Source organism: Sturnus vulgaris, chromosome Z (assembly GCF_052056855.1).
Source record: "Sturnus vulgaris isolate bStuVul1 chromosome Z, bStuVul1.hap1, whole genome shotgun sequence".
Classification (NCBI taxonomy): Eukaryota; Metazoa; Chordata; class Aves; order Passeriformes; family Sturnidae; genus Sturnus; species Sturnus vulgaris.
The window spans coordinates 73,009,562-73,036,226 of record NC_142283.1 but is presented as its reverse complement, the minus strand read 5'-3'; the positions used below and the strand labels follow the sequence as shown (position 1 = coordinate 73,036,226).

The following is a 26,665-nucleotide window of genomic DNA, read 5'->3' as shown; positions in this document are numbered from 1 at the left end:
GATGAGTAATGAGGTAAAGGGCTCTCTGGAGAGCAGTGTGCAGGCTTGGAGGCACCTTGTGCTCCAGCACTGGCTGTGGGGCTCTTAAGAGCTGGAGCTGGACCTTTCTGCACTGCCTTTAAGGACGATAATGAGATGCGTTGTGTAGAGGAAAGATTTTTGTCTGGACCCTGGGAGGCTGCTATTTCAGCAAGTCTCAAAGCAGACAGAAGATGGCTTATAATTCTTGATTATTGTTACAATTACACACGCAGTCACACAAAAAGATGACTTACCTGAAAGATGACTTGAACTCAGGAGGTTAGTCTGCTTTGTGCTGGCTGGAGAAGTGTCCTGAGACTACCTGCCAGCCAGCTGAACTGAGGGACCATGCAAGCAGGAGAAAGGGGGTTAGATACACTCAGAGCCTGGAAGGGCATCTGCAGTGATGGGAATTTCTGGAAGAGTGTTCTGGTGCTAGGAATTCCACTCCTCAACTGCCACGTCCTCCTTCTCTCTCCTGCTCAGCATTTTCACTACACTAGCTGCTGGATGTAGAAGCTTCCACACTTTTTCTGGTTCCAAGTATATTTCATATAAAAACTGGAAAATATTTAATGGGCCGTTGATGCCCTGGATTCAGTGGCAGTGGAGACCTGTTTCAGGAGGTTGTAAAGTTCAAGATCTGCGTGTTCCTAGTTTCTTTACTGCTTCCAGCATCTGATTGTAGCTTTCTTGGCTGTATGGTTCATGAATACACTTTTTTTCCCCCTTTCCTGGACAGAAAAAACAATAATGTCAAGCTTATTTCAGCTGCTCTTTATCTGAAATCAATTGAATGCTTCCTACTGCCTTTCAGGAAGCTTTTCCTGGGATCAGCTGTAAGTAAACTTCTTGTAGCTTCTATTGCAAAGCAGAAGTTCCACTAAGTGCTAATGTTTAATGTAATAAAGATTTGAGCTGTGGTTTACCAAATGGCTTGTCAATGTTTTAAGCATTTTATTGTTATGATCTCCTGAGGCTTTTTTGGATAAAATGATCTGCATGTTTTAAAATGCTGGATTTCTTCTGCAGTGCTGAATGGTCATGGTGTGCTGTATATATTTTGGCAGGGTAGATCCTGGTCTGTACTGGCTTTTTAGTAAAATCAATGTATTTACTCAAAAGTTCAGAGATGAGGGTACTTCTGGGTTTTGCGGCCTGTTGTTTTGTGAATCTCCTCCCTCCCTTCCTCTCTGTGAACCCTGTCCTAGTTGCTCTGCTTCAAATATTGTTTTCAAACAACAGCCTGACCTTGCATCCTGATACTACTTTCCTGAGAAATGCTAGTGTAAGAATTTGGAAGAGCAATCTGATGTCTACATAAAGGAAGGAATCAGTTGCAAACCTGTTTAATTTTCCTTTTGCTTTTAGTCCCCTGTCACAGTTTCCTTCTACAAGTTGCATACATAGTTTAAATTCAATTTTTCCTGCTATGTAGTTCCCTAGCAAAATTCAGTTTGTATTTGAGATAGGTTTCATTTTTCTGTCCAAAACTGTTCACAACTGCAATCCCTATATCTTCTGTAGCACTATTTTTTAAATTATTTTTTAATTTCAGTACTATTTTCCTCACCTGTGAATTTGTCTTGGTAAAATAGTTCAAGGAGTATTTCAGGCAGGTGAGTTCTTGAGCTATGCAACAAACAAGAATACATACAAAACCCTTCAGTTCAGGAAGTTGAAAACCTGTGTGATGTTTAGTCAGTGTGTCAAATCAGATCTGGTAACAGATTAACCTGTAAACAAGACCCAGATGTGTCTCTTAACTGTCTAAATCTATTTTGTCATTGAAAGTGTTTAGAAGTCTACTTGCATTAACTGCCTAGTACATGAAACCAGAATAGAAAGTAAATGGTCCCCCCTTCTATCACATGGAATACCTTTTAGAGAAGTAGAAACTTTTAAAAGAAGGCTTCTTTTGCTGGTGAGGACTGACTTTTCTTATAAAATAACCCCCACAGCTAAACAGCTGTTGCCAAAGGATTTGTGAAGTTTATCTGCTCCTTCAGGTATACTGTGAGAATGTGGGGAGTATGTGCAAATGGCAGAAAGGGTTTCCTATACAGTTTCCTAATGTGTTCTGTTTACATGATCTAATAACTTTGGTATGGATGAAGTGGAATGCAATGAAGTTATGAGGCAAGCTGAGCTGTGCTGTACACATTTACACAGTTTTTTGCAAAAGCTGACCTGAAAAGTGACAGTATTTAGAGGTATGAGATGACCTGCTTCACTGAGGGGGTCAGACTGGATGGTTGAGTAAAATAGTTGTATATATATATCTTTCATTTTATATCTGGATCAGCACGGTGTATTAACTATGGGTTTGGTCAGGTTTGTGTTGATTTGCCATCCTATTGTCCTTCAAGCTCTCCCAAGTTTATGTGCATGAAATATTGGGGAATAGTCCAGATACCCAGTCGCTGTACTGTGTTGCTCTGATGTTCATGGACTATGGCAGAAATAGAGATTTAGACAAGACTGTAATATGTAGCTTTTACATATAAAAGCTAGGCATTTTCTTCCTAGGTTTCAATACTTTGCTCACCAAAGTTCATCCCATAAAAGTGAGAATTCTGTCATGAAACAAATGTTGGTGCCAGGTTTAGTAACCAGAAACAGGCAGCAATATCCCTTGGGATTTAGCTGTGAGCCCCAAGTTGTGGAGTGTCTGGACTACAGAGGGGAGCAAGTGGGCTTCTGTCTTCCTGCAGATTGTGACTCTTGTTTGCATGCAAGGCCTGGATCTTAACTGACGAGAGAATTTATAGAGGAACAGGGGAGCATCTAGTGAGCTTTGGCACTGTGTGGGAGTCACTGGGATGTGCACATTATATAGTGCCTGGAAATCCTCTGTGAAATGATGCTGAACCTTGAATGGGAATTCTGAGTATGTGTCTCCTTAGCACAGAGGTTTGGAAAACCCTGCAAACTGTCACGTGTCCCAGCTGCCATCAGTCACTGTCCAGTGGGCAGGAAGGGTGGAGTGGCTGGTAGAAAGCTGTTTGTTGGAAATTGTATTGTAAATCAAATAAACTTACTAGATTTGTGTGCCTCTGGACAGGGTAATGAATTTGCAGATCATCTGAGCAGGAAGATGCTAATTCATGTGAATTAGGAAGGATTCTAATTCATTTTCAAGACATCTGGCAATACAGAAATCTCTTGGGTAGATCAATTTGCTATCACAGACTACAGATTAAAAACTCTCTTTTGCCCACCCCCTTCCTGAGAAGAATCCTTGAGTAATGTGAGTAATGGCTGGTTGCTGAAGGGAATATATCTTTGCTTTGTTTGATGTGGTTCCCAAGGGCTTGGGAAGGGCAAGTCAATCTGTCCTGTGGGCATTCAGAGTGGTCAAATTGAAGAAAGCTCTTTGCTGTATGATTGGAAAATGCAATATGTAAGTGCTTTGTGGTATGTTGGGCTTTTTTTTTTCTTTTTTCATTTCTACAAACTATGAAAAATTAATGGACCTGTATCACGTCTATTCCATTTATTCCGGACTACTTATTAAAGCAGATCGATCCCTCGGTTCAGTTGAGGTAAACTTGGCTGTCTAGGTTCCCCTACAGTTGTCTCAATCAAAGAGGTAATGGATTTTTGAAGGACTGTTTCAAGTACTAAGTCAGAAAAATTCTGACTTAGAAGCAACCTTAGTTCTTTGGGCACTGTGGAAAATCTACACTATTTTCCTGCTCTCTGCCAGTTACTGAGCAGAGTGGCATTTCGCAGTGGCTCTTCCTTCTGGCAGCAGAGCAGTTCTCTGATCAGCCCAGCCCTCCTTTCACATTAAGCAATAACAGAATGTTATCCCCCGTGTACTGTGAGTTCAGTCTCAGCTTTTAGGATTGTTGGTCCATGAAGGTACCCACTGTGCTGCCATCACATCATTCTCAAAGAGAATACTGGGGCGTAAAGTACTCTCTTCCCTGCTTGGGTGGAACAATGTTTATATGTAAATCAGTGGTTTGTTTTGCCTGGTAGAAAAACAAAGTATAAAGTAATGAGTGTGACTTAGGTCACATTCTCCCAGTGTGTCTCAGTGGCCCCTGAGGCTGCAGGAGGCCTGGTTGCAGTAACCACCCCAGGTCTGCAGGGCTCTGCTGGGAGAAGTTGGAGACCCTGCTCTGGGCTCTGCAGTTACAGCAGAAGCTGTTGAGGTGCTGCTGAGTTCTGGGTCCCTGAGGCCTCCTGTGCAATTATTCCTCTGAGCTAGTTCAGGGAAATCTCTTCTTTCTGAATTTAACTCTAAATGTATGAGAATGCAGTGGAGCCTTTCTTCTTACACCTATCTCAGGCTGGGAATATCAAGGTGGCTGTGTCACACTTAATCTTTGTAGCAGACGTGGAAAACCACTGAACTGCTGTTTTATCCAGCTTTTCATTTCTTAGGAATTATGAAGGGAGGAGAATAGTTTCATGGCACAGTCAGTACTGCTGTTCTGCTATGGCACTTGCAATTGCAGTTAATGGCATAACTGATGCTGCTGGGTTTTAATAGGGATCGTGTGAAAAAAAGCAGTGACCAAGTTAAAATCACAGGTGAGGTCACTTCATGGCCTCTGCTTCCTCCAGGCTGGAGCATCTTTTGGGTTCGAGTAGTGGGAAAGAAAAGGGTTCCTCACCTTCAGGTGGAATATGAGAGTATGCAGAAGCTGTGCATCTTTTGATCTCCAGGGGGGGAGGGAAAGAGGTGATGGAGTCTCCCTCCTTGAGATATACAGAAACCCTCTGGACACAATCCTGGGCTGTGTGCTCTGGGATGACTCTTCTTGAGCAGGGTGGTTGGACCAGATGACCCTCTGTGTTCCCTTCCAACCTGACCCACTCTGTGATTCTGTGAGAAGTCCTTGTGTGTCAGGGTGGAATCTCCAGGGACACAGCAGTCCTTGTTAAAAGTGCCAGTCTTAAGCCACTTGCCAGCCTGTCGTGGATTTTATCAATAACTTCCAAGGAGTGAGTAGGAGGTGTTGATTTTCTGGCTCTGTGATGTGGTACGTGCGCTATAGCTGTTGGTGCTGGGTTCAGGCAGCAAAATTGTTTCCAAAGGCTGAGTTATAGAAAGTGAGGGGCTGGAGCACTGCATAACCATTGCGTCCCTCACAGGAGGTTTCTCATCCCTTCTGCATGCTTGCTGGAGGGCGAATGGGTGTGAATTTGGTGTGTTGACTTAGTCTTGGGTAGTATCAGCAGCTTGCTGTGGTCTCTTATTTCTGTTGTTTAAGCAACCTTTGCACCTAGTGCTATATGTCACTGTACACTGAGGTCTGAGCACCTGGAAAAGGTGAGAAAAGCAGAGTGAAATGGAAATATGTATTGATTCTGCTGTTCAGCTAGAGAAAGTTATGGTAAAAGTTAGAGTGCTCTTGAAAACACATTAATGTTATATTTGTGTTTCACAGGGAGGAGGAAGCTGTTTATCAAGTAGCTGATCAGGAAAATGCATTTTGAATGCTCTGCTTTCAGCTTTGCATTTCTTTTTAAAAGTGGTAATTAAAACTGCACCCTTCCATTCTTCTAATTTCTCCCACAGTCCCTCCATGGCACTTTGTTGTCCCCTGCGAAGGGATGTGTTTTCTTCTGGTGTGGGGAGTGGCCGGGTGGTAAGTCATGTGCTGGATTTAGTTTAGACTGTAATCTTTTGGCCATCTGCTCAGGCACTCCCTGTGTTGCATTCCTCTCGTTTGGAAGCAAGTGTTAAAGGTGATCTGGGATGTGCAGGTGTTCAGAGCACTCAGGTTCCCTTTAACTGAATATGACCATGTGCCTGCTTAGGAGGTTTGAGCAGAGTGTTTCCTGAGCCTTGCACTGATTTGGCATACTTAATTTTAATTATCTCACTGGTGTATGTAGCACCTGCTAAGGAAAAAAAAAATATCATTCACGCTGTTTGAAAAATATGTGGATAACAATGCTTTCTCCTCAGAACTGAGTTTAAGAATACTCTGGTATATGCTCTGCTGTTGTTTTTTCATCCTCCCACAATGATTCTGGACATTTTTTTTGCAATTTCTGGCTTGTGTTTTCCTTTCCTAGTCTTTAGGGGTTTGTCTGACCCTCCAGTCCTTTGAAAGTGATGGCTGTAGAGCATCTGGAATCTTGAAAAAAAATCTCTGGATGAATTTAATGTTTACATCAAGTTTTGTCTGCTTTCTAATAACTCCGTGGAGCAGCTGTGTCTTTGAAATGCTCGAGTCTTTCTTGGAGATTAAATTAATTTTTATGTGCAGGGAGAGTAGGTGCATCTCTCTGTATCTCTTTCATGAAGTGCTTGCACATGGCAGTGCAAAACACTAGGTCTTGCCTTCCTTTCAAGTTTTCTATCATTTTCATGTCCCTCCCTGATGTCCTGCTCGTCCTCTGCAGTGGCATAGGATCAGCATAGTTTCATGTTTCCGTCTGAATGAATGGACTTCGTGCTGCCCAGTTTGCTGACAGAAGCCATTTGAAACTGAACAGAATTTGACATCTTCAGCTGGTTTAAAAATGCTCCTTCTCCAGAGACCAGGAGTACTGTGGGATTACTGGGAGTGAGCCAGGAAATACCTGATCTAGACCATTAACTTATGTTTAGGATTTTTCTTTGTGGCAATGCAGGAGCAGCTGTACCTGTAGAACCTGGTGTTGTTGGATGCTCTAGAGAATAGTTTCGGTTTGTGATACAGATTTTGTATTATAAAAATGAGATTTTATATTAGAAATATGAGATTTTAGATTAGAAAAATGTACTGCTACACATGGCTTGATTTCAAAGTACTTTCATGCTATATCATGTAGCAATGACTTTTCAGCCTTCGCTGTAGTGCTGAGTAATTAATGTATCAGGTTTCCATAGAGCTTCAGAACTCAGCTTTTGAGTCCTTCCTTGAGAGCTTGGCGTAGAGGAGGTCTAACCAGAGAGAAGGAGCGGGTGTGGGTGCAAAAGTTTCCTTAGTAGTGTTCCTTTGGAAAGCTGTGGTCCTTTGTGGCATGGTGTATGGTGTTCATTGCGATGCAAATTCCTTGGGCTGACAAACAGGCTGGGCCTTAGCAGTGCTTAGCAGCCCATTCCAGCTCAGAACTCCCAGAAATTCAAGTTCTTATATGGGGAATCCTGCACTCTCCCAGACAGTGGTGGGAGATATTATGGGAGCTGCACCTTTGCAATGCTTTCTGCACACCCCTAGGAAGTGCTTTCCCGTGGGGCTAACAAAACAAAAAACACGTCCAAGTCACTTTTCATGGAAACTTTTTGGACATGCTGTGCAGGCTTGCAGATAGAGCAAATGAATCACTGGTGAGATGAGACTCCCAGGTTTGTGATTCAGCTCTTAGTTATATTTCTGCAGCTAAAGGTGTCATTTATTGCATGCACTTTGTCTAGAGGCATGGTGCTCATTCCTGGGAGTTGCTAAGGATTCAGTTTTTTCCATGCGGGTCTGTAGCAGGCTTGTGATCTTTGTTTAGTCTGGCTGCTTCCCCGGGATATCCCTATGACAGCTCTTGCTGAAGCCCTACACAGGTACCCCTCTCAGTTGCCGGGTTTGCTGCCTTTCATCAAACGAACCTCTGAATATTTAGAGGCTGTGACCACATTGTACAAACGGCATCTCTCTTAGTTTGCATATTCCGCTGCAGAGACTGTGTCTCTTCTCTGTGTTCAGGAGCCACTGGCTCACTCCAGCTGCTTTTTTAGCAGATAATACCAAATTCCTACACGGAGGGGTTGTCTCTGCTTCCCTGCTACTGCTTCCCTAGTAGTGGAACTTGTTACAAACAGGGAGAGGCCAGCTGAAGCTTCTTGTGTGACCCCTGCCTGTCTTTGGCTTTTTTCCCCAAGCACATGCACTTGTTTCCTTGTCTCCTGCCTCTTGCAAAGGAGGGGAGCAGGGAAGTTCAGAGATAAGCTGGTGCCTGCCCACTCCAGGGCAGTATTTCATGAAATACCTGCTTCTGTGCGTTATGCAAAGGAATCTAGAAAGTGAGTAGATTGTCCCGCATATTTTTCAGTGGTTAAACAGTCTGATTTTGAGATTTAAAGGAATCTGTACGTTCAGTCGAGAACACTGGCCCACTATTGTGTGTTGCTTGCACTATTAGGTTCAGCATCAGGAATGCTTCAGGCCCTAAATCTGGGAGAAAATGAACCAATTTATTTTGGACCTAAAGGCTGTGGGCCTTGTCAGTCTAGGTGAAAGCTGCAGCCCTTTTAACAGTAGCAGTTCATAATGTACGTGGTGCAGCATGTTTCTTCATGCGGAGCATCTACCTGGACTGTAAGTGCTCACAAAGGAGAATTTCTCTAATATCAAGGCTGTCATCACACTCTGTTGCAGTTCTGAGTGTAAGGGTGTCAGAGCCTTTAAAAAAATTTGTATTAATTTTTTAATGTTTCTTTCTGGAACTTTTGTCTTGAAAGGTGGACACTGTGAGCCTCTAATAGGTATTGGCAGCTCTGTTTTCTGGAGAAAATTTCACTGCACCAGCTTTTGAATATTTTTACTCCCTGATATATCTTGGTTCCTAGCTTATTAAATATGTTTTCTTCTTAGTGTTAGTTTTCCACTGGGAAAACTAGCTGGAGCCTAGAGATGTCTTCTCTTAGTGCTTACACTTAGCGATTCTAGTGAGGATATGAGCTTGCAAAAGGGAAATGTAAACAAAATTTCCCCTAGGTAGACATGGACCTTCTCCATCTGGTGAGATAAGAGCCAATACTGTTTTATGTTTTAACAATTCTATTTTTATGTATAAATACTATCCTGGAATTAAATTAACAGAGTAGAGCTTGTAAAATGACATTTGAGTTTACACTGCTGTTTGTTTGGCTTATTTGATTTAATTGACAATGTCATAGTATAGAGCTACTTACAGAGCTGCTGTTCAGGCTTGATTATTTTCAATTTGTAGTCTGCTATACAGTGTTAGAACTTATTTGTTTATAAAGAAATGTTTGTTTCTTTTAGAGTGTTTGTAAGTAACTTTGTATCTTGCTAAGCAGCAGTACCTTCTGGTTGCGAAGGACTGATGTTGAGATTGCTTTGCCTTAGACGTATCACAATGCTTTCCAAACATTAAACCTGTGATTGTTTTCTTAAATGCATCACTTTAGAGAGGTGCCATGGAGTACAAAGGAGTTTTTGTCTCCAGATCTGCTTAACTGAGTGTGAATTTCCAGCTACCAGGACTGTGCAGGGGATGTTGTCCAGTTAATATGATGCACTGTGATGCTTTAACTCAAAGGAAACTGTAGAAGGACAAAATCATTGACAGTTTCTTATTTTCTTCTTTTCTTTTTTTCTCTTTACAGTAAAAAAAGCTAAACTCCATGGACCACCGGGTAAGTCATGCTCTACTGCTTGTTTGCAGCAATGGGGACCCCTGCTCTCTCACTGCTGTTCGTGCTGCTCCCTCCAGTTTTCCTCCACCTCATCTCAGCTCCTTCATGTTCTCCTTAGGAGTGACCTAATCTACCTTGAGAATCCAGGCAGTTTGAATTGCTAGAAAACTTGAGGCTGTGACCTGGTGTCACAGTGGTAAGAACCCTCTGCTCAACCTGACCTGACCAGGTGATGAATGACGAAGTGTGTTCCTTTACTGTCACCCTTTCCCACCCATCCAGCCCTTTCATCTCATCCTGCCTCTGTCCTGTTCAAAACAGGGTCTGAAAACAGGGTCCACTAAGCAGAACTGGTGTGTGCATCTGTGTATTTAGTACCCTCTCAGTCCTGACTGGGGTTGCTGGATGGAACTGCAGAAGTGAATCATTCTCTTATGTGGCAGTCTGTAATGGCTGTGCTTGGAATTAAAATCCCATCCTCTAGGCTTTGTGTCTGCATAATAAAAAACAAACAGCTGGTGACACCCAGAATTTACAGTCTGGGCAACTTCTTTTCACTGTGGTTCAGAAGCTAGCAAGGAATCCCTTAGCAAGCAAATAGATTTATCAGTTGAAATTTGTTGTACAGTTTACAGGAGAATAAGCATGTATATAACGTGCTTATAAATAAAAATTTCTGAAATAACACGTATTCAGGTGTTTAGATCTGAAACAGTTGCGCAGTTGTATTCATAATTTACTTGTTCAGATTAATTCTTTGGATACAGCTATCCTCAGATTATGTCAGAAAACTTTGTTAAGGATTTGAAAGGGACCTAAAGAATCATTTAGTTCCATGCCATGAGCAGGGACACCTCCCACTAGACCAGGTTTCCCAATGCCTTATCCAGCCTGGTCTCAAGCACTACTAGGGTTGGGCATCCACAACTTCTTGGGCAACCTATGCCTGTGTCTCAACACCTTCACAGTAAAGAATTTCTTCCTAAGATCTAACTAAATTTCTCCCCTTTCAATTTGTACCTATTATTCTCTATCCTATTATTATGGTCCCTGATGAAGAGTCCCTTTCTGGATTCCCTGTAGGCTCCTTCAGATACTGGAAGATTGCTGTGGGATCTCCACACAACCTTCTCTTCTCCAGGCTGAACAGCCCCAACTGTCTCAGCCCGTCTTCATAAGGGAAGTGCTCCCTCTTAATCTTCTTACCAACTTTGTTTCCTCCTCTGCACTTGCTCCAGCACTTGCATGTCCTTCTTATGTTGAAGATGCCAGAACTGTATGCAGTAATCCAGGTGGGATGTCACAAGAGCAGAGGGGATGAATTGTCTTCCTCGACCTGCTGCTCATGCTCCTTTGGTTGCATCCTGGGATACATTCAGCTTTCTGGGCTGCAAGCACACACTGCTGGCTTATGTTGACTTACTCATCAACCAACTTCATGAGATTTGCACAGTCCCACCTGTCCGGCCGGTCCAGGTCCCTCTGGATGGCATCCCTTCCCTCCAGAGCATGACTGCTCCACACAGCTAGGTGTCATCAGTGAGTTTCCCGAGGGTGCCCTCAATTCCCACTGTCCTGTCACTGACAAAGATAATGAACAGTATCAGCCCCAGTTCTGACCCCTAAGGGACACCAATTGTCACTGGTCACGAGGTGGACAATGAATTGCTGACCACAAGTCTTAGGGTGTGGCCAGCCAGCCAGTTCTTTATCCACAGAGTGCTCCATCCATCCAATCCATGGATCTCTGATTTAAAGACAAGGATGTTATGCAGGACAGTGTCAAATTCTTTGCACAAGTCCAGGCAGACAGTCAGTTACCAATGCCCCGTCCACCAGTGCTGTAGCCTTAGAAGGTCATCAGATTTGTCAGCCATGATTTCCCCTTTGTAAAGCCATATTGGCTGTTACATCTTCGTTTTCCATGTGAAATTTTGACAGAGTAGATGCAGAAGAACATCAAAGTATTAAAATATGTACACTGCTTTCTTGATACTTAGCATGTCTTGTTCGAGGTTGTTTGAAACTGACAGATAGGCCTGAGGTGATAACTCCCCTTAAAAGGGAGTTTGTTCATTCTTGGATGCTGATATTCAAACTTTGAGTGAGTCTGTGCTTTGCTGCTTTTGGTTTTATTAGCAAAGGGATAGCAGAAATTAGGAAAAAAGTTCTTCCAGGACTTTTCCTCAGAATAAAATGTAAAACACTTGGAGTCTGTCTTGTCTAGATGTGAGTGTGATGTGGTTTTCGTAGGTCAGGTCAGTTTCAGCACTCTTATCAATAAATCTGTATTTTTCTTCTTTCCCTGACTGGCCTGTAAAGTTCTTTGTGGACTCATGGGTGGAAAACTGAGTTGGGACTAGGAGAGAGTTGGGTCAGAAGGGAAGAGATGATACAGATATGATCAGCCCAACCTCTTGCTTGCATGTTTTGCAAATTTGTTTTTCACACTGCTTGGTATTTATAATGAGTCCTGTGCCTTCACAGTCTCTTCTTCTCTTGTCTACATTTCAGGAGCAGCATCACTAAGTGTCTGTGTTCTGTAGGGTTTTACGCTTCTTCTCCCTGTCTTACTGCAAGTGAACAGTTACATGTTTTTATTCATTTGTGCTTGGATTTCTGAAAAAGCTGTGATTGAAAATTTGATGCAGGTGGAAAACAGCTTGAACATTTGGCTTCCTAAGCCCAGTGATATCTTCCCATATGGGCTTTTCATCTGAGGTCTCTTTGGGTGCACTATATGAACTGAAAACATTCTAGTGTTGCAGGTCATGTGATGAAAGGGTAAGATAATGGAGATAACATTTTGTGTCTCATTCCCCAGATAAATTCAATACGTATGTGACCTTGAAAGTGCAAAATGTGAAGAGCACGACAGTGGCTGTGCGAGGGGACCAGCCCTGCTGGGAACAGGATTTTATGTTGTAAGTATGATGGTGCATAGCATGAGGTGCTCGTGGTTGAGTCCTTCTGCAGCCCTGGTGTTCATACAGAGCTGCTAGTGTGTGTAGGAATCAGAATGTTTGGGTAGGTAAAATGCACAAGCCTGGTGACAACCTAAATAATTGTCTTTCCTGTCCTACGCATTGCCCTGTGGTGGAGGATGTGTGTTGGGAGATTGTGTCTGCTGGTGCCATGGACTGGCAATTGCCAGTCAAGTCTGTAGTGAGAGGCCAGGTCTGAGGTTGAACTGTGAAGTTACTGTGTGGGTTGTGTCTGGGATTGATGTTGTCCTTGGCCAGTATGTGCACAGCTGTGCCTGTAAGCTCGAGACTCCCGCAAACACCTACAACATGGCTTAGCCAAGGACTAAAGGCCCATAGCTGAGCTTAAATGGAGCTCCTGGGCGTGGGAAGAGGGTATGGGTGTCCGTGGCTGGAGAGGCTGGTCAGAGCAATTAAGAGGTGGTGTTAGTGCACTCAGGGCGTCTACAAGATGGTCCTGGTTACCTCAGTTGGGAGCTGCTTCATGAGCTGCAGAACCAGTTCTGATTTGCTTTGGTTCTCAGAGATGTGACATACAGCCAAGGATTTCCCAGTATCTTTTACAATGGTGGTTTTTTTTTTTCTGGTGGATGAATGATTTATTGAGTATACTGCATCTGCTTCTGTTTCTGTAGCTTTGTAAGGCAAATTAAACTGAATTTACTAAATGGGGGGCAGTGATGTTGTATTCATCTTGTGGAGTCAAAGCCAGTTCTCCTGTTTCTGAGTGCGTTTGAGGTGTTTACATAGTATCTCTAGTAAGAGACCCCCGTGGAATTTTGTGAATATGTTTCCTTATCCAGCAGCAGTTTGTTTCTCCTCAGCTGAAAGTGGGAGGCTGTTGCCTCTTGTTAAGGAGGTCACCTGAGTAAACACAGAATTTTTATCATAGCTGTGCTCTCACCTCCTTTGTTTGGTGGTACTCTGCTTTTGGAGCAGAGCAAGAGGTGTGTGCTCCTGCACGGAGAGTTAGGAGCCTGTCCTTTGGAATCTGATGAAACACACACACTCCTGAGCATCAGCATCTGCTCAGCTCTGCAGCTCCTGGTCAGACAGAGGCCATGGCTGTTACTGATGTCAAACATTCAGGACTGGGTAAGGCTAGGACAAGGAATTGAACCTATCCTCCAAGTCACATGCCCATACTCAAACTACTAACTCTTTCTGCCTGTAATTTGTGCTCATCCTGTGGGCAGGAGCTAGCCTTAAACACAGGCAGCTACAAAGGAGGCTTCTCAGTGGTGATTTAAGAATGCACTTGAATGTGTTGGATGAAGGCTTTCGTGGTTGCTCCTCCTCCCTCCCCTCAAGCAGCTCCTGGAGCTGCACTCTGGTATCAGCTGGGAGCTTAGCTAGCATGCTGTAAGGTCACTGAGACGCTCCGTAATTAGTTGCTAGGGAATATGGAAGCAGAATATTAGCTGAACTACCTCGCCATTATTGTCTCTGCTTTAGCCAGGCAACTCTACAGTAGTTCTGGTGTCTCCTCATAACAGAAATATTAAATGTGGGAGCGAATATGTTTTGCATGATCCTGTGTACATTAAGTTGTCCTAGGGGAAATAGTTCTGGTATTCCAATACTGCTGTTCTCTAGTTTGCTCTTTTTTTTCTGGAGTTGGAAAAGAATTTTGAGCACAGCAGGTTTTCCCCAAGGGAAGGCTGCTTTTACTGTCTGTGCTGTGTTTACCTTTTTCATGAGGCATAGTAGAGCACACCACAAGCAAAAAAATGCTTCCTGTCTGTATTTGTTGGTTTTGCTGCCAAACTCCTTGTGAGACAAAGCACTGCAGAATTTGGGGCTCTGGTTTGAGATTTGGCTATTTACCAGACCTGTGAAGCTCTTCGATGTATTCCTTGGGGGCACCTTCCGATTTTGAAGGAGCTTTGAAAGAGCTGCATATTTGCTGCATATTTGCAGGAAGCACCTCGAGTGAAAGTGCTCACTGATGTTTAGAACACAGCAATTAAATTGCTGTTGAAGTTGTGAGAAATGCCTTTATTTAAATCCTGAGTGTGTGTGGAAAAGGAGGGACACCAAATTTCAGTCTCAGCTCTTTTGTTCTTAGAAGCTGTTCTGCATCTAACCAGAAGGTGGAGAAAGGGAGACACAAAGGCAATCAAAGCCACTATACAGAAATTCTTTTTATTTATTATTCTTACCTGGTTACCTGTCCTTTGGAGATGTGTATAGGAGCCCATTGGGTGTATCATGACCAGTGTCCTTCTCTGACAGTGTATTTTGAAGCAAATTATGTGGTTTTACCCTGTGACTGAAAATAGAGCATATCTTCCTTCCCTTCCCCTTCTGCCATCACACTGCTCCAGCCAGCAGCCAGTCAGTCATCATTAGCCTGCAATCAGATGAATATCAAGCAGGGTGAGGGCAGAGCAGTGCTGGTACAGCTGTTGGCCATACTGAGTAACCCTATCAGAGCAGAGGATACTGAAGACTCGATTATGAGATGCTAGCAATAAACTCATGGAAGGCTGTGTAGTAGCTTGATTTTGAGCTGTTCCAGACTGAGCCACTCAAGTCTGGATGCTCCTAATATCAATTCCTGTGTCTCAAACAAGAACAGAAGCACTTGGATTTAAAATATACATTTATATGCTTTACTGTGACTGTAGGGCTTGTCTTGAACCTTGTAGATTTGATGTTCTCTTTTAGTTGCAAGAAGGAGGCAAAGTTCAAGTGGATGCTTGGATTTGCAGCAGTTTTTTCTTATTTTGGCCATGATGGCAGTCTGTAGAAATAAGACAGTAAAATGCTTTTAAATTTCCTTGATAGCTGTAGCATTGATATATTTGGGCAGAGGGCAGCAGCACTGACTGTCCGAGATGCCTACTTTTGAGGATTAACAGCTGCAATAAAGGGAAACCCTAAGCTTGAAAAATGATGGGTTATAGCCTTTCTTCATGATAAGTGTGAGACAGCTGTAATATCAACAGACAGCTCAGGATTCTTCTCTGTTGTTTTTACCAGTGTCTGCTGTGTATGTGTTAGGCTGTTCTGAGGTAGGCATGTTATAAACCAGCATGCAGAAGCGAGGCATAAATACTATAAAACATTCAGAAGAAGTAAATTTAACATGCGTTCTTCTGTTAATGAGAGAAAAGATGTTTGCGAAAGCCTTCAGATCAGTATTTCTGAGAACCTGTCATTCAGTGGCCATGTGGAAGTAGCTGGTACTGGAGGGGAAGTGATGCCACACAGTCCTTAGCAATAGATAGTGCTGCTGATGCAGCTATGCTGGATCTGGGATTGTAACTTTTGGCTAGGAGTACCTTCACTCACAGGCAAGTATTGGCATGTTTGCACCTGCCAGAGTACATTTGTGTTGCTGTGCTGCCAAGGGAGATACTCACTTTGTTAGAAATGGGATGCCTGATGACAAAGAGCAGCTCACCTCTAGGTTTTGGTCCAAGGTACACTTCCTCCTCCTGTGTAAATAGCTGCAGAGATGAGTTCCCTACTGGCAATTCATACATCACATAGTTCAAGGTTTTAGTTTGCACTCTTTGTGTAATTAAACTGAGTTACAAGAAACTAGAACTGTGGTTACTAGAAACTAGAAATCCTGTGATTATGAGCTGCCTCAGCCACGCATTCGAGGAGCTCTCTGTAGCTTGACACAGCTCTGTGGAAATAGTTCACTGGTATAATCATGGTGGTAACGCAGAACATGAAACAAAATTAGATTGTATTCTGCTTTTTTTCTCATCGGTGCTGCCTTTACTTTTCTTGCAGTGAGATCAGTCGGCTGGACCTGGGCCTAATTGTGGAAGTATGGAACAAAGGACTGATATGGGACACCCTGGTTGGGACCGTGTGGATTGCTCTGAAGGCCATTCACCAATCTGATGAGGTTAAACTGACAGAGAACCTTTATTTGTTCCAGTGTTGATAATTAATGCTTTACAGATCTGGCCTGGTGGAGGCCAAATTGAGCTCCTCAGCAAAACTTCCACTTGCAAAGTCAGGAGGGCTGAGTGAGCAGAGAGGGCTGTCTCATCACATTGGTTTTGATTTTGTAGTAAGAGCACAACTGAGCTTACATAGGGCTCTTTGGTGTCATTTCACTCGTGTAGACTCAAGAATTAGGGACTAATCTGTTAAGGAACACACAGAAGTGTCTGAAGTTTAAGGACTGACTGCTTAGTGTGATGGTCAAATTCCTATGACTTACTGCTAAAGACCTCTGTCTTGTGCAGCTGACACGGTAGGCCCAGAGCACATCTGCACTATCTTCTAGGGCTTCTGGTTGTAGAGTTAGGTGTACTTCGTGCTAATATATATGAGCAAAAGTAGTAAGTGGGATGGCTGGTGTCTGTAACTGCCCTAACTACTGAGTTAGTCTGTTGTTGCAGCTAGGCATTTTCAACTCAAAGTCTAGGATATTTACTTAGAAGATTATTGCATTTGAGCAGGGAGAAATAGATTATAATTTCCATAAAAGGAAGAGTGGGGATGGCCTGCAGTGTGGCTGTGAGGTCTGGCTGGTGCTCAGTTCCTCTCGCTGTCCAGACACTCCTCAGTCCTGCCTCTGAGGGTCCACCTTTGCAGTTCCACTGAGAAGGCAGCACTTCTTTTTGCTGCTTGCTCTGGTAGATGCTTCTGAGATTTGGAAGAAATCCAGTTTGGAAGAAAAAGCCAGTGCATGCTGAATGGATGTAATTTGATGTTAAAATAGGGTTAATGATGTTGTAAATCTCTTTTTTGGACTGTTTTAGCAAAAGTGTGAGAGTTGGTGCATAAAGTTTTTCAGACTTGAATGTTCGTTAACTTGTGGCCTTTGATTCACAGGAAGGTCCTGGGGAGTGGTCTACGCTGGAGGCAGAAGTTGTAATGAAACATGATGAAATCTGTGGAACCAAAAACCCAACTCCTCATAAAATTTTGCTGGACACAAGATTTGAATTACCTTTTGGTGAGTGCATTTCCATAACTTAGTCAGGGTGCTGACAGTGTAGAGAAAGTGGGAACAACTTAAGTTTTATAATCAAGTTGTGTTCATTCTCAGTTCAATCACTGTAGTTCAGTGGACGTCGTGTGGCTGGTATTCATTTTTTGTTTGCCTTCTTTTTAAGAAGATCTGAGTAAGTATGAAATATTTGAAATTCCCTGCATGCTGGAATGTTTAGACTAGCAGCAGTTTTTTTCTTCTAATAGTATTTCAGGACTGTGTAGTCACACACTTTCTTCCTGGGCAGGGAGCATTTGCTTCTTTGAATCTAGACAAATTTGGCTCTAGAAGAAGTCAAGTGTGTTGTTTGAGCAGGTCTGTGGTGAATGCATGTAGCCTTCTTAGATGTGTGCAGTTCAGTTAGTGAAACATTAATGCTTAGTGCTCCTGAACATTATTATTAGCATAGTATATAAATAACTTAATGTTGTAAGAACTGCCTTTCTGGCAATTACTTATGGTTGAAAAATACAGAATATGGAAAAGCAGCTAATTGGAGCAAACGTATCTCAAGTAAAGTTGTATGTAATTTTAAAATTTTATTTTACTTCAGCAAACAAAAACAAACCCAAAACCAAATAAACCCCAAAAGTAAGACCTTAGCCAGAACGCATTCTAGGCTTACATAATTTCCCTTTCCAGCTCTTAGCTGATGCTTAAGATCAAGAACAGAGATTATGTTTTTGGGGTTTGTGCTATTTTTTTTCCATGCACTGAGCACTGAAGTGTTTCAAAGTGTTCTGTCATTGCAAGGCTCATCCCTCCCCCTCTGCCTGTTGCATCCTTTTTAGCTGCAAAGCCCTTGTCAGCGTGAGCAATTTGCATTGTGCTCTAAGCAGGGGCAGAGCATTTGTGCGGGCACTGGCATTTGGTCAACACCTGTCAGGATTGTCCATCTGTTGTGGGAAGAAGTTAGGACATCTGTGGGTCTCATACTCTGCTGGAGGATGTAGGCCTTGGCCCTGCAGCTGGACAGTCAATACAAATTGTGTTTTGTGCTGTGAGTGCACTGTTGTGAGTGCACAGTCCCCTGGATGGTTGTACTTCTGGGAGAGCACAGTGTTCTGTAGATGGCACTGCTCTTTAGCTACAGTCCAGTGTGCAAGGGGAAGAGGTACCTGACACCTCAGCTGTCTGATGTTGGTCAGGAGCCATGCCTCTTCCCCATGGAAATAACCTGGTGTTCCACAGCTGCTGTCTGTGGGAAGTTCATTACTGAAGTTACTTTTTATGCAAGAGGAGGAACAAGCCTGTTTCACGTCACAAAAAATCTTGGTTCTTTGGTACAAGTGTGGAGGCTTCTGGGAGGGACAGAACAAGCACACAGAGCTGAAGGCAAGGCTTGTAGCCACTACCTTCTCATCTGAAGTCATTCTGATACACTTGCTAGTAAACTGTCACTGCTTTAAAAGAAAATGAAGTTCAGATGTCTCCCTTTGTATTGAGTATGTCCAAAAGAGATTTTGCTTTCTTCTGCCATTCATGTTATGGACTGCATTGCATTTTGAGCTATCTTTTTCAAGTATAAGAAAACAGACTCCATGTAGATGTGTTGAAACATCTGGATTTTAACAATCTAAGTATTTCAGGTAATAATGAGTTTTCTCCCTAGTACTATAGTCAGAGAAGTTTTTCTTTGTTTCTTTTGGGGTGATTTGTAGTATTTTAAATTTTTACATTTGGAGAAGTAGAATTTCATGCAGAGCAGTAAGTAAGTTAAAATATTTTTGTGATTCTTCTGTTTTTGACACAACTAATCATTTAAAGCGCACCTATTACTTATTTCTTTGCTTACCATGGCAAATCCTGAAATATCAGGGATTCTGCACCGTTGTATTGAACAGTTTTTCTTCTAGGATGTGAAAAGTTGGCTGCCTGTCCATGGTTTCATAATGTCCAGGAAAAAATGGGTGCATGAGTTACCTCTTCAAAGGCTTCTCTTCCCTAGAAGAGTGCTGCAGTTTTTGCTTTGATCTCCATTCAGTCTGAGGTGCCATGGCAAGGTCAGAAGCAGGTTGAAAAGCAGGAGGCACTAAGGGTATGTCATACTGCTCTAGAAAGTGGCACCTACCCACATCACCTACTCCAGTGGATACTTAGTGCCCTACACGTTAAGATTCTTTGTCATATGAGCTGGGAACTGCTGCTTTTTCTCTACATAGGGAAGTAAATGGATCACTGGTGTGCTATGGAAGTTCTTAAGTAGCAGCTGGGCCGTAGAAGCAAGATTTTAGTAACAACAGGTTTGGAGTGACACTTAGGAACATTGTGTATCGTGTTTTGTTTCCCAGGTGAAGATCTCCTGGCTATTGTAGGAGCATGAGAACTAGAATGATGTGTGGGCTCATGTACAGCTTGTGCTGCTCTTCAGGTTGGGTAAAACACTGCTGCCTCGGATAGCAGCTTTAAAAAAGCCTGTGTGTTCTCCTGTTTGGCCATGCTTCTGTGTTTTTTCTATAATTTCTGGCTGCTGTCTCGTTTAGATGCACTCAATGCAGTATCCCAGGTTACTCAATGTATATTAAATATTTCACTGTATTTAGGTGGGGCTTGAGAGGTTTTTAAGGGTTTGTAAAAGAATAAATGAATTTGAAAACCAGAAAAGCTGAAGTCCTTGATGTAAAACATGATTGTGTATTCAAAGAGGTTTAGAAACTGGGTTGTTGTTTGTGCTTTATTTGTCCCAGATTAGTTTTCTGTTTCTGCTTTCACCTGATCCATTCAAGATTCTTCCTTCCTGGTATCTCTTCTGCTGGTACTCTGGAGACTGGAAGCCACTAAAGCTGAAATCAGTTCACAGTGTGCTGATGCTGATAGTGGTACTACGTGATGAAGGCAACTTAGAGATTTTAATTTTTTTTTCTTATATAAATCTGTTTTCAAGTATTTACCAGGCTTGGAGTTGAGAAGCAGTCATCTCCTAACAAAGGCTGGCAGGAGTTAAGTCTCTGCTTCTGGTGATAGAAGATAAACTTTTGTGAGGCCATGCAGGAGTTAAACTTTGTCAGTGGCCAGATTTGTAATGGGACAAAGAGCACTGATGGTGGCCTTTTTATGTCTCCTGTGTGCCCCATTGCATGTCCCAGATGCAGCTGTTGCCTTGTGGTCAGTTGTGTGACATCAGCACATTCTGTACAGGGGAGGGCAGCTCTGTGGGCCCTTCTGTGTTGAGTATCTCTGTGTGATGGACTGCAGTGCTGGGGACCAGGCTGTCATCTGATGTTCTCTTCCAGCCTCATGTTCTTGAATGTTCAGTCTCACAGAAACAGAACGACTGCAAATCCACTGCTATGGAAATGTAACAGAGTGAAGATGGGAAATGTGAGGCATTATATTAACCTGTAGGGTGAGAAGCATTTTTATGCTTGGTAGTCTATTAAAAATGGCAATAAATTGCCTTCTTCATGGCAAGAAGTGGTTGTTAGCTGAGACAGGCTGGAGCCACTTTCTCCTCTGATCATATCTGTTTCCTGTTTGGAACAAGACAGGCAAGGGAGGGATACAGCTTTCCTTTGGTTGATTTAGAAAATTTTCTGGTAGGGAGAAGACAATCTTGCTATTATTGTTTTGATGCAGTGAGTGTGTGTTGGCACAGACTTTTCAGGATGTTGCTTTTCAAGTGTAAAATTGTCGTACTTGGTAGCAGTTTTACTCTGTCCCCCTTTTTTAGAAGTGCAGTGACTGTGCAAATCCCTCACAGGATGCAGTATTCAAAAATGCTTTTGGCTCTCAAACTGTAGCAGTTTGGTTCTGTGCCAAGCAGTTTCTAGTTCACAATTGGAGTGAAGATGCTTTTAGTGTTCCCAACACTCGCAGCGTTGGGAGCATGCTGATCTGCATCTAACCATGAGGTAGGGTAAATGTGCTTTGTTATTTTAGTGTCTTGGAAACAGAAAGAAAAACTCAGCTCAGCAAAGTCGTTTCAGTGAGAATTTATATGAGAAGATTCCTATACATTGGAAAAGGGAAGAAATTTGGGCTGGGAAGGGGGAAGCCAGGTGAACACTTGTAGGAAAGTGGGGAGAGAAAGGTCATCACTTTTGCTTTCAGCACTTGTTCTCACTCCTGACAAGCTGGGTTTTGCCCTATCCCAGGACTTGCTACCTGGGAAAAACGCAGAAGGAATAAGGTTATGTGCAGGGTTCAGAGCAAGGGCCAGCAAACGTGAGAAGAAAAGCTTTAGGGCCTGGTTATTGCCAAGAGAGAGATCTCTTGAGCTTAAGATCAAGATCTCTTAGAGATTTCTAGATCTCCAAGCAGGAATGCTGTCATATTTAGCTTCCTGAGGGGTTTAACTGAGTGAAGTGGTCTGTATGGATGCATCAAATTCTCCTCTTATTTCCTTCCTCATTGTGACAAGTCACTGTACTGCTGTGTGCCCATTCCAGGTGTTAGGGCACTTGCTCCAAGCAGCCTCACCTGGGACCTCCACCCATACCCCTGCTCATGTGCCCAGCTCAACTTGGAGCCTTCAATCCAAAGTGATGCTGTGAGAGTTGCTCAACCCCCACCCCGGCCATTGGCATGTCTGTGCTTGCTTATGGACCCCGCAGATTCAAGCCCAGAAAACCAGGAGCTCTGAGAAAATGGGGTTCAGCTTCCAGCTGAGGATGGCAGTAAGAGCAAGGACAGTAAAACTTGCAGAGCTTCTGTGTTGGTTTCAAATTAATAAGCACCAAAAGCTATTGAATCTATCTGCCCATCTCCTCTCTGTTGTTTTACAGTAATTTTGTTTCATTACACATGTCCTTGCTCCTTGTGTTCACCAAGCATGATGCCAGTGGAGTCCTGAGATGGCATCAGGTGACCTTTTTCTGGACTAGTTCATCTTCTTATCTTTTAAGCAGAAGTTAATGTAGTGGAGCAATTTTCACTGTAGTCAAAAGCTGAGCAGTGATGCAGGAGCTGGCCAGTGGATGTGGCTTGCAAGCAGTCTGTGATCTTTGCTAGGGGTTTCCACGCTGTGCATTCCAGAGAAGCAGCTTCAACAAAACTGCTGACCGAGGCAAAACACAACAGAAGCTTCCTCAAGAAATCAAAACTTCCATCTCATTGGGATTTCTTTTGAGCAGGTAATTTGACTCAAGATCATAGGCCAGTTGCTTCATGTTTAAACTTTGCTGTACAGTAATTTTACTGATTTTACATTTTACATTGATGACAAGAGTTTCTCTGAGATCAGGATGATGTCATTACACCAGCTTTATCTGGACAGTAGCTGATTTTTATCTCTGACATGCGTAAGAAGCTGTTTCAATAGAAACAGAAATCCTGCAGTAAAAATCGGACAGCTCTGTCTATGAAATGGACTTCTGGGCTGTAACATAGGAACAGTAAATCCAAGAGGCAAATGTTGTTCCTTGATGCCTGGGGCATGCCACTACACCACGGTGTATGGGAAAATATTGAGGCCTATCCTGAGACATCCTCAATTTCTGCAGTGCTGCTGGTAGTTTTTGCTTCACCCCTCCTCAGTCTTTTAGTCTTGATTTCAGGCTCCAGATTTGAGTTGTTTGGGCTCTGACTTTTAGTCCCCATTTCATGAGTTTTTCTTCACCTATTAGAGAAGTGATGTCTTTCCAAGACAATTCCATGGGCTTTGCTGTAATTTTTGGGTTGTTTCATGCATTGTTGGAGTTTGTGCTCCTAAACCTCATCAGGCTGTATGCTGATAGCCATTCAGTTCACTGATGCCTTCTTTCTAGATCAGTTCTGTCCAGATTTGCTTGGAATGCCAGCCCTGATTTGTGCAGAGACTATCTAATGAATCTGTGCAGCAGTGATCCACAGCCCTAATGATCAAAAACATGTTTCTGCAGCTCTTGTAGTTGTGGAAGAATCTCTCATGCTTCTCTTACCCTGTTTTTTGAAAGGTTTTAACAATAAAGTTATGTACTGTACATCAGAAAGAGCAACTGGCTTTGTCTGTTTTGGTTAAAATAAATCACTTTGGTCTCCCTCCAAGCAAGGAGAAATGGATTGTCTTTTTTTCTGCTTAGTGGCGGTTTGTTGGGAGTCAGATACTAAGTTTCCATAAAACTTTCTCAACTGGGAGTATCTTAACAGCTTGTGTGGGTGAGGCTAATTGCATGAAAATTCAGTGGTATTTCTGTTACAAAGATGTGGACCTGATTTCATAGTCCAAGGAAATATCTACTGCTGAAACTTGAAATGCCACCAAATCTGGCATGTACCTGTTAACAGTGGTTTGTGTTCTGTTATCTGTGGTGTTTTGGGCTTGTTGCCTTTGTAAGATGATGGTTTGCGTGGCTGAGAAAGGATACATGTAAACAGACATTCTCTCAAAGTACAAGAATGCAGTTCTTGGTCCTTTCTGAAAGCAAGGTGGTTCTAATGGAATGCTCACCTGCCAATAAACCTTGTTCTTTTATTCTATGTGGACTGAGAGCAGATGTAACTTTTAGAATCACCTTTCATCAGAAGGCCACCCTGTCCTACTTCTCCCATTCTTGCCAGTGCATAACTTAGCGTATCATTGTGGTGGTGTCCATGGAGTACAGTTCATTGAAGGGAAACAACTTCTTGGCACCTTCTGAGGCCACCTGAAAGTGTAAAGAGTTATAGAAGATGGGAAAACCAGCTGTACTGGTATAGACTACCTTCCTGTCAGCTTGCAGGGCTGGTGGTGTTTTTAGCTGGAGCACTCCCTCCATTTCCTTCCTCTGTGAGCTTTGAAGTTTCTGCAGTGGTGCAGTTTCAGGCCATAAAGAGCTAGATTTTAGAAGTTGCTGCATTTATGGGTGTCGAGTGGCTAAAAAAAACCCAAACAAAACAAATCCAAATTCTTTTTTTCTTTCCTTTTCCAATCTTTTCACACCACGCCATCCCTAAATAATTTTGTGTTAAGCTTTTCACAGCAGGTTATCTACGTCTCTGAGCATGTGCTTTGAAAGCTGAAATTTTGAGTGGCAGAAGTCAGTGTTCCATTGGGACATTATATTACTTCAAAGTGTGGAAGGGAAAATAGTTACCACAATAAAAGTGATAATGCTTGCTACTTGCTGTCAGCTTGGTAACTCTTTTAGATGGTAAAAATGTTGTGATTCATTTCACAATGAACTTGCAGTGTGGTGTAAAAGTAAGAATGTGCTTTCATGTGAATATGACTGCCTATAACACTGTTTATTCCCTCAAAATATTTGGCTTATTGCTGGCAAAGAAATAAGAGACCATTTATTTTTTGGTACCTAATTTGTGTTCGACCGGGAGGTGTGCTATTGTTGTGCATAAGGTGTGCTGTTCAAAGGCAGCCCTTGTTCTGCTGGGGTTATAAAAAGCATCCAGAAGAGGCTCTTGTTATATGTTATCAAAAATAAGCAAGTGTATTAAAATACTGTTGTGAAATGGCTCTCCATCAAACTATATACCTCAATTAAATGTGAACTAGTCTTTGTTGCCTTTGTGTGAATGTGCATTTGGTTAATCAGCTTTAAACAAGAAAGCCGGGTAAGCCCTTGAACTGTGCTACTATTTACAATGTTTATTTTCCATCTGAGTGCTAACATAAGACAGTCCTATCTCTTCAAAAATTGCATGTGGTTTTTTTGTGTGTAATCTTTAATACTAATGGTGATGGATGCAAAGTTGCTTGGTTAATAAGGTGGTGTGACTTACTCTTTTGACTTAGATATCCCTGAAGAAGAGGCCAGATACTGGACCAGAAAATTAGAACAAATAAATTCACTGGGAGATGATGAGGTAAATATCTAAACTGAAAGAATAATGTAGCCTTGAATGTCTTATAATTAGCTTTTATTCTTTGTATTAGATCCCTGTGATTAGGGTAACTACTAAATATTGATAATTTACAAGTCTTCCATGAACTGCTTATAGAACTCTTTTCTCTGTACTGTTCAGTGTTAAGGAGAGGAACATTTTTCTTCGTGTTGGAAGTGCTTGAATAATGTTTTGTTGATGTGAATATGTTCAAAGGAAAGGCAATACTGTGCTTTACCTGAGCAGAGAGTGAAACCATTTTTGACAGGCTGTGGTAGGTTCTTTTTGTAAAATCAAGTCAAAAAGGACTTTTTTATATTTTATAGTTCTTTGAAGAAGACAAAGCAAGATACTGAATCTTTTTTTAAACTGAGGCCTGTTGGCTTTTGTCCCAATGCAATTGTTAGTGGCTCAATTTATATAAATCTTGTATTAGACTATGTGGCAACTGTGGCTTTGGTTTCCTGGCTCTAGTGTGTACTTGGCTCAACAGTGATAAAATAGAGGTTATTTTTTTTACTTCTAAGAGAGACTGTTGCATGAATAAAATTTTGTTTACAGTTCATACTGTTTGCAGAATAAGATTTAACATGTTAATGCCTGTACCAGAAATGAAGTATTGAGAAAACTTGAATATTTGTGTTGATGTGAACATCACTGTGTAAGAATATAGTGCTGGTGAAATGTTTTTGACAGGTCTCTTTCCATAGCAAGAGTTTCCAAAGCAAGATAACTTGCAAAATACTCTGCCAATGTAGTAACTTCAGGGGATTTTTGTTCTGGGATCCTTCATCTGTTCTTTTCTGTTTATTTGTATGACTGATTTGGTTTACTGTGCAGATGAAGGAAAATGAGGTGGATTTTATTATTGACTGAGGACAGACCATATATTCGGGTGGATAAAAATCACAAAGAATTTAGGGCAACCTCTCCTGCCTTCTAGAAGTTTGAGAGCTTCTAAGAATGGATGAAAAGCGCAGTCTGTGAGTTGTCCTGTCAGTGATGCTGCTGTGGTGCCTCCCTGCTCCGGTGGGCTGGAGCAGCAGTTCAGGTACTTCAGCGAGGCACAGGTGCCCTCTAGTGCTTCACTGAGCTGGTACTTGCTGAAAGATATCCTCAGCTTTCTGAGTCTCCCCTTTCCCTGCAGTGGCATGCATCTGCTTGCTAACTGTATGCTCTTATCAAATACCAGTAATAAAGTAGTATCTCTATATTTGAGATCTAATGATCTCAGATTTATTATGGATGTTCCCTGTGATCAGGGAGAAAAAAGCCCTGTGCAGGGCCTGACCTCAGGTGGTTCGTCTAAAGTCCTCCACATTTTCCAACCACCCAGAATGGGGATGAGATCTTCCTTGCATATTCCCCTATCTGGCAGTGACTTGTAGCTCAGGAACTTCCAGAGCCAGAGGCAGTGTCCTTGTGTTGAACAGCACTGAATGGATTTCTCTTTTGTGAATGCCAGTTGCCCTTTAAATTCACCCAGGTCAGTTATATTTTCACAAAGGAATTCAGCACCTTAATTGTGCTTTGCCTGAAGAAATATCTTAATTGCTCTGAGCAAACAAACACAGCGTTTGAGAAACCAGCTGGAGGCAGGTTTGTTTGGAGAAATTAAATGACTGATCCTCATGC

At 42.4% G+C, this 26,665-nt stretch overlaps 1 protein-coding gene across 2 annotated transcripts in view; it reads left to right on the top strand.

The window, feature by feature from the left end:
* Positions 1-26,665, top strand: part of UNC13B (unc-13 homolog B) — a 205,786-nt gene that overhangs the window by 16,836 nt on the left and 162,285 nt on the right. For both annotated transcript variants that reach the window (XM_014886034.2, XM_088157158.1), the window contains exons 2-6: positions 9,314-9,343; positions 12,168-12,267; positions 16,078-16,195; positions 17,134-17,257; positions 24,942-25,012. In XM_014886034.2, coding sequence (XP_014741520.2) covers positions 9,314-9,343; positions 12,168-12,267; positions 16,078-16,195; positions 17,134-17,257; positions 24,942-25,012 — 443 coding nt within the window. The remainder of the gene's footprint in view (positions 1-9,313; positions 9,344-12,167; positions 12,268-16,077; positions 16,196-17,133; positions 17,258-24,941; positions 25,013-26,665) is intronic.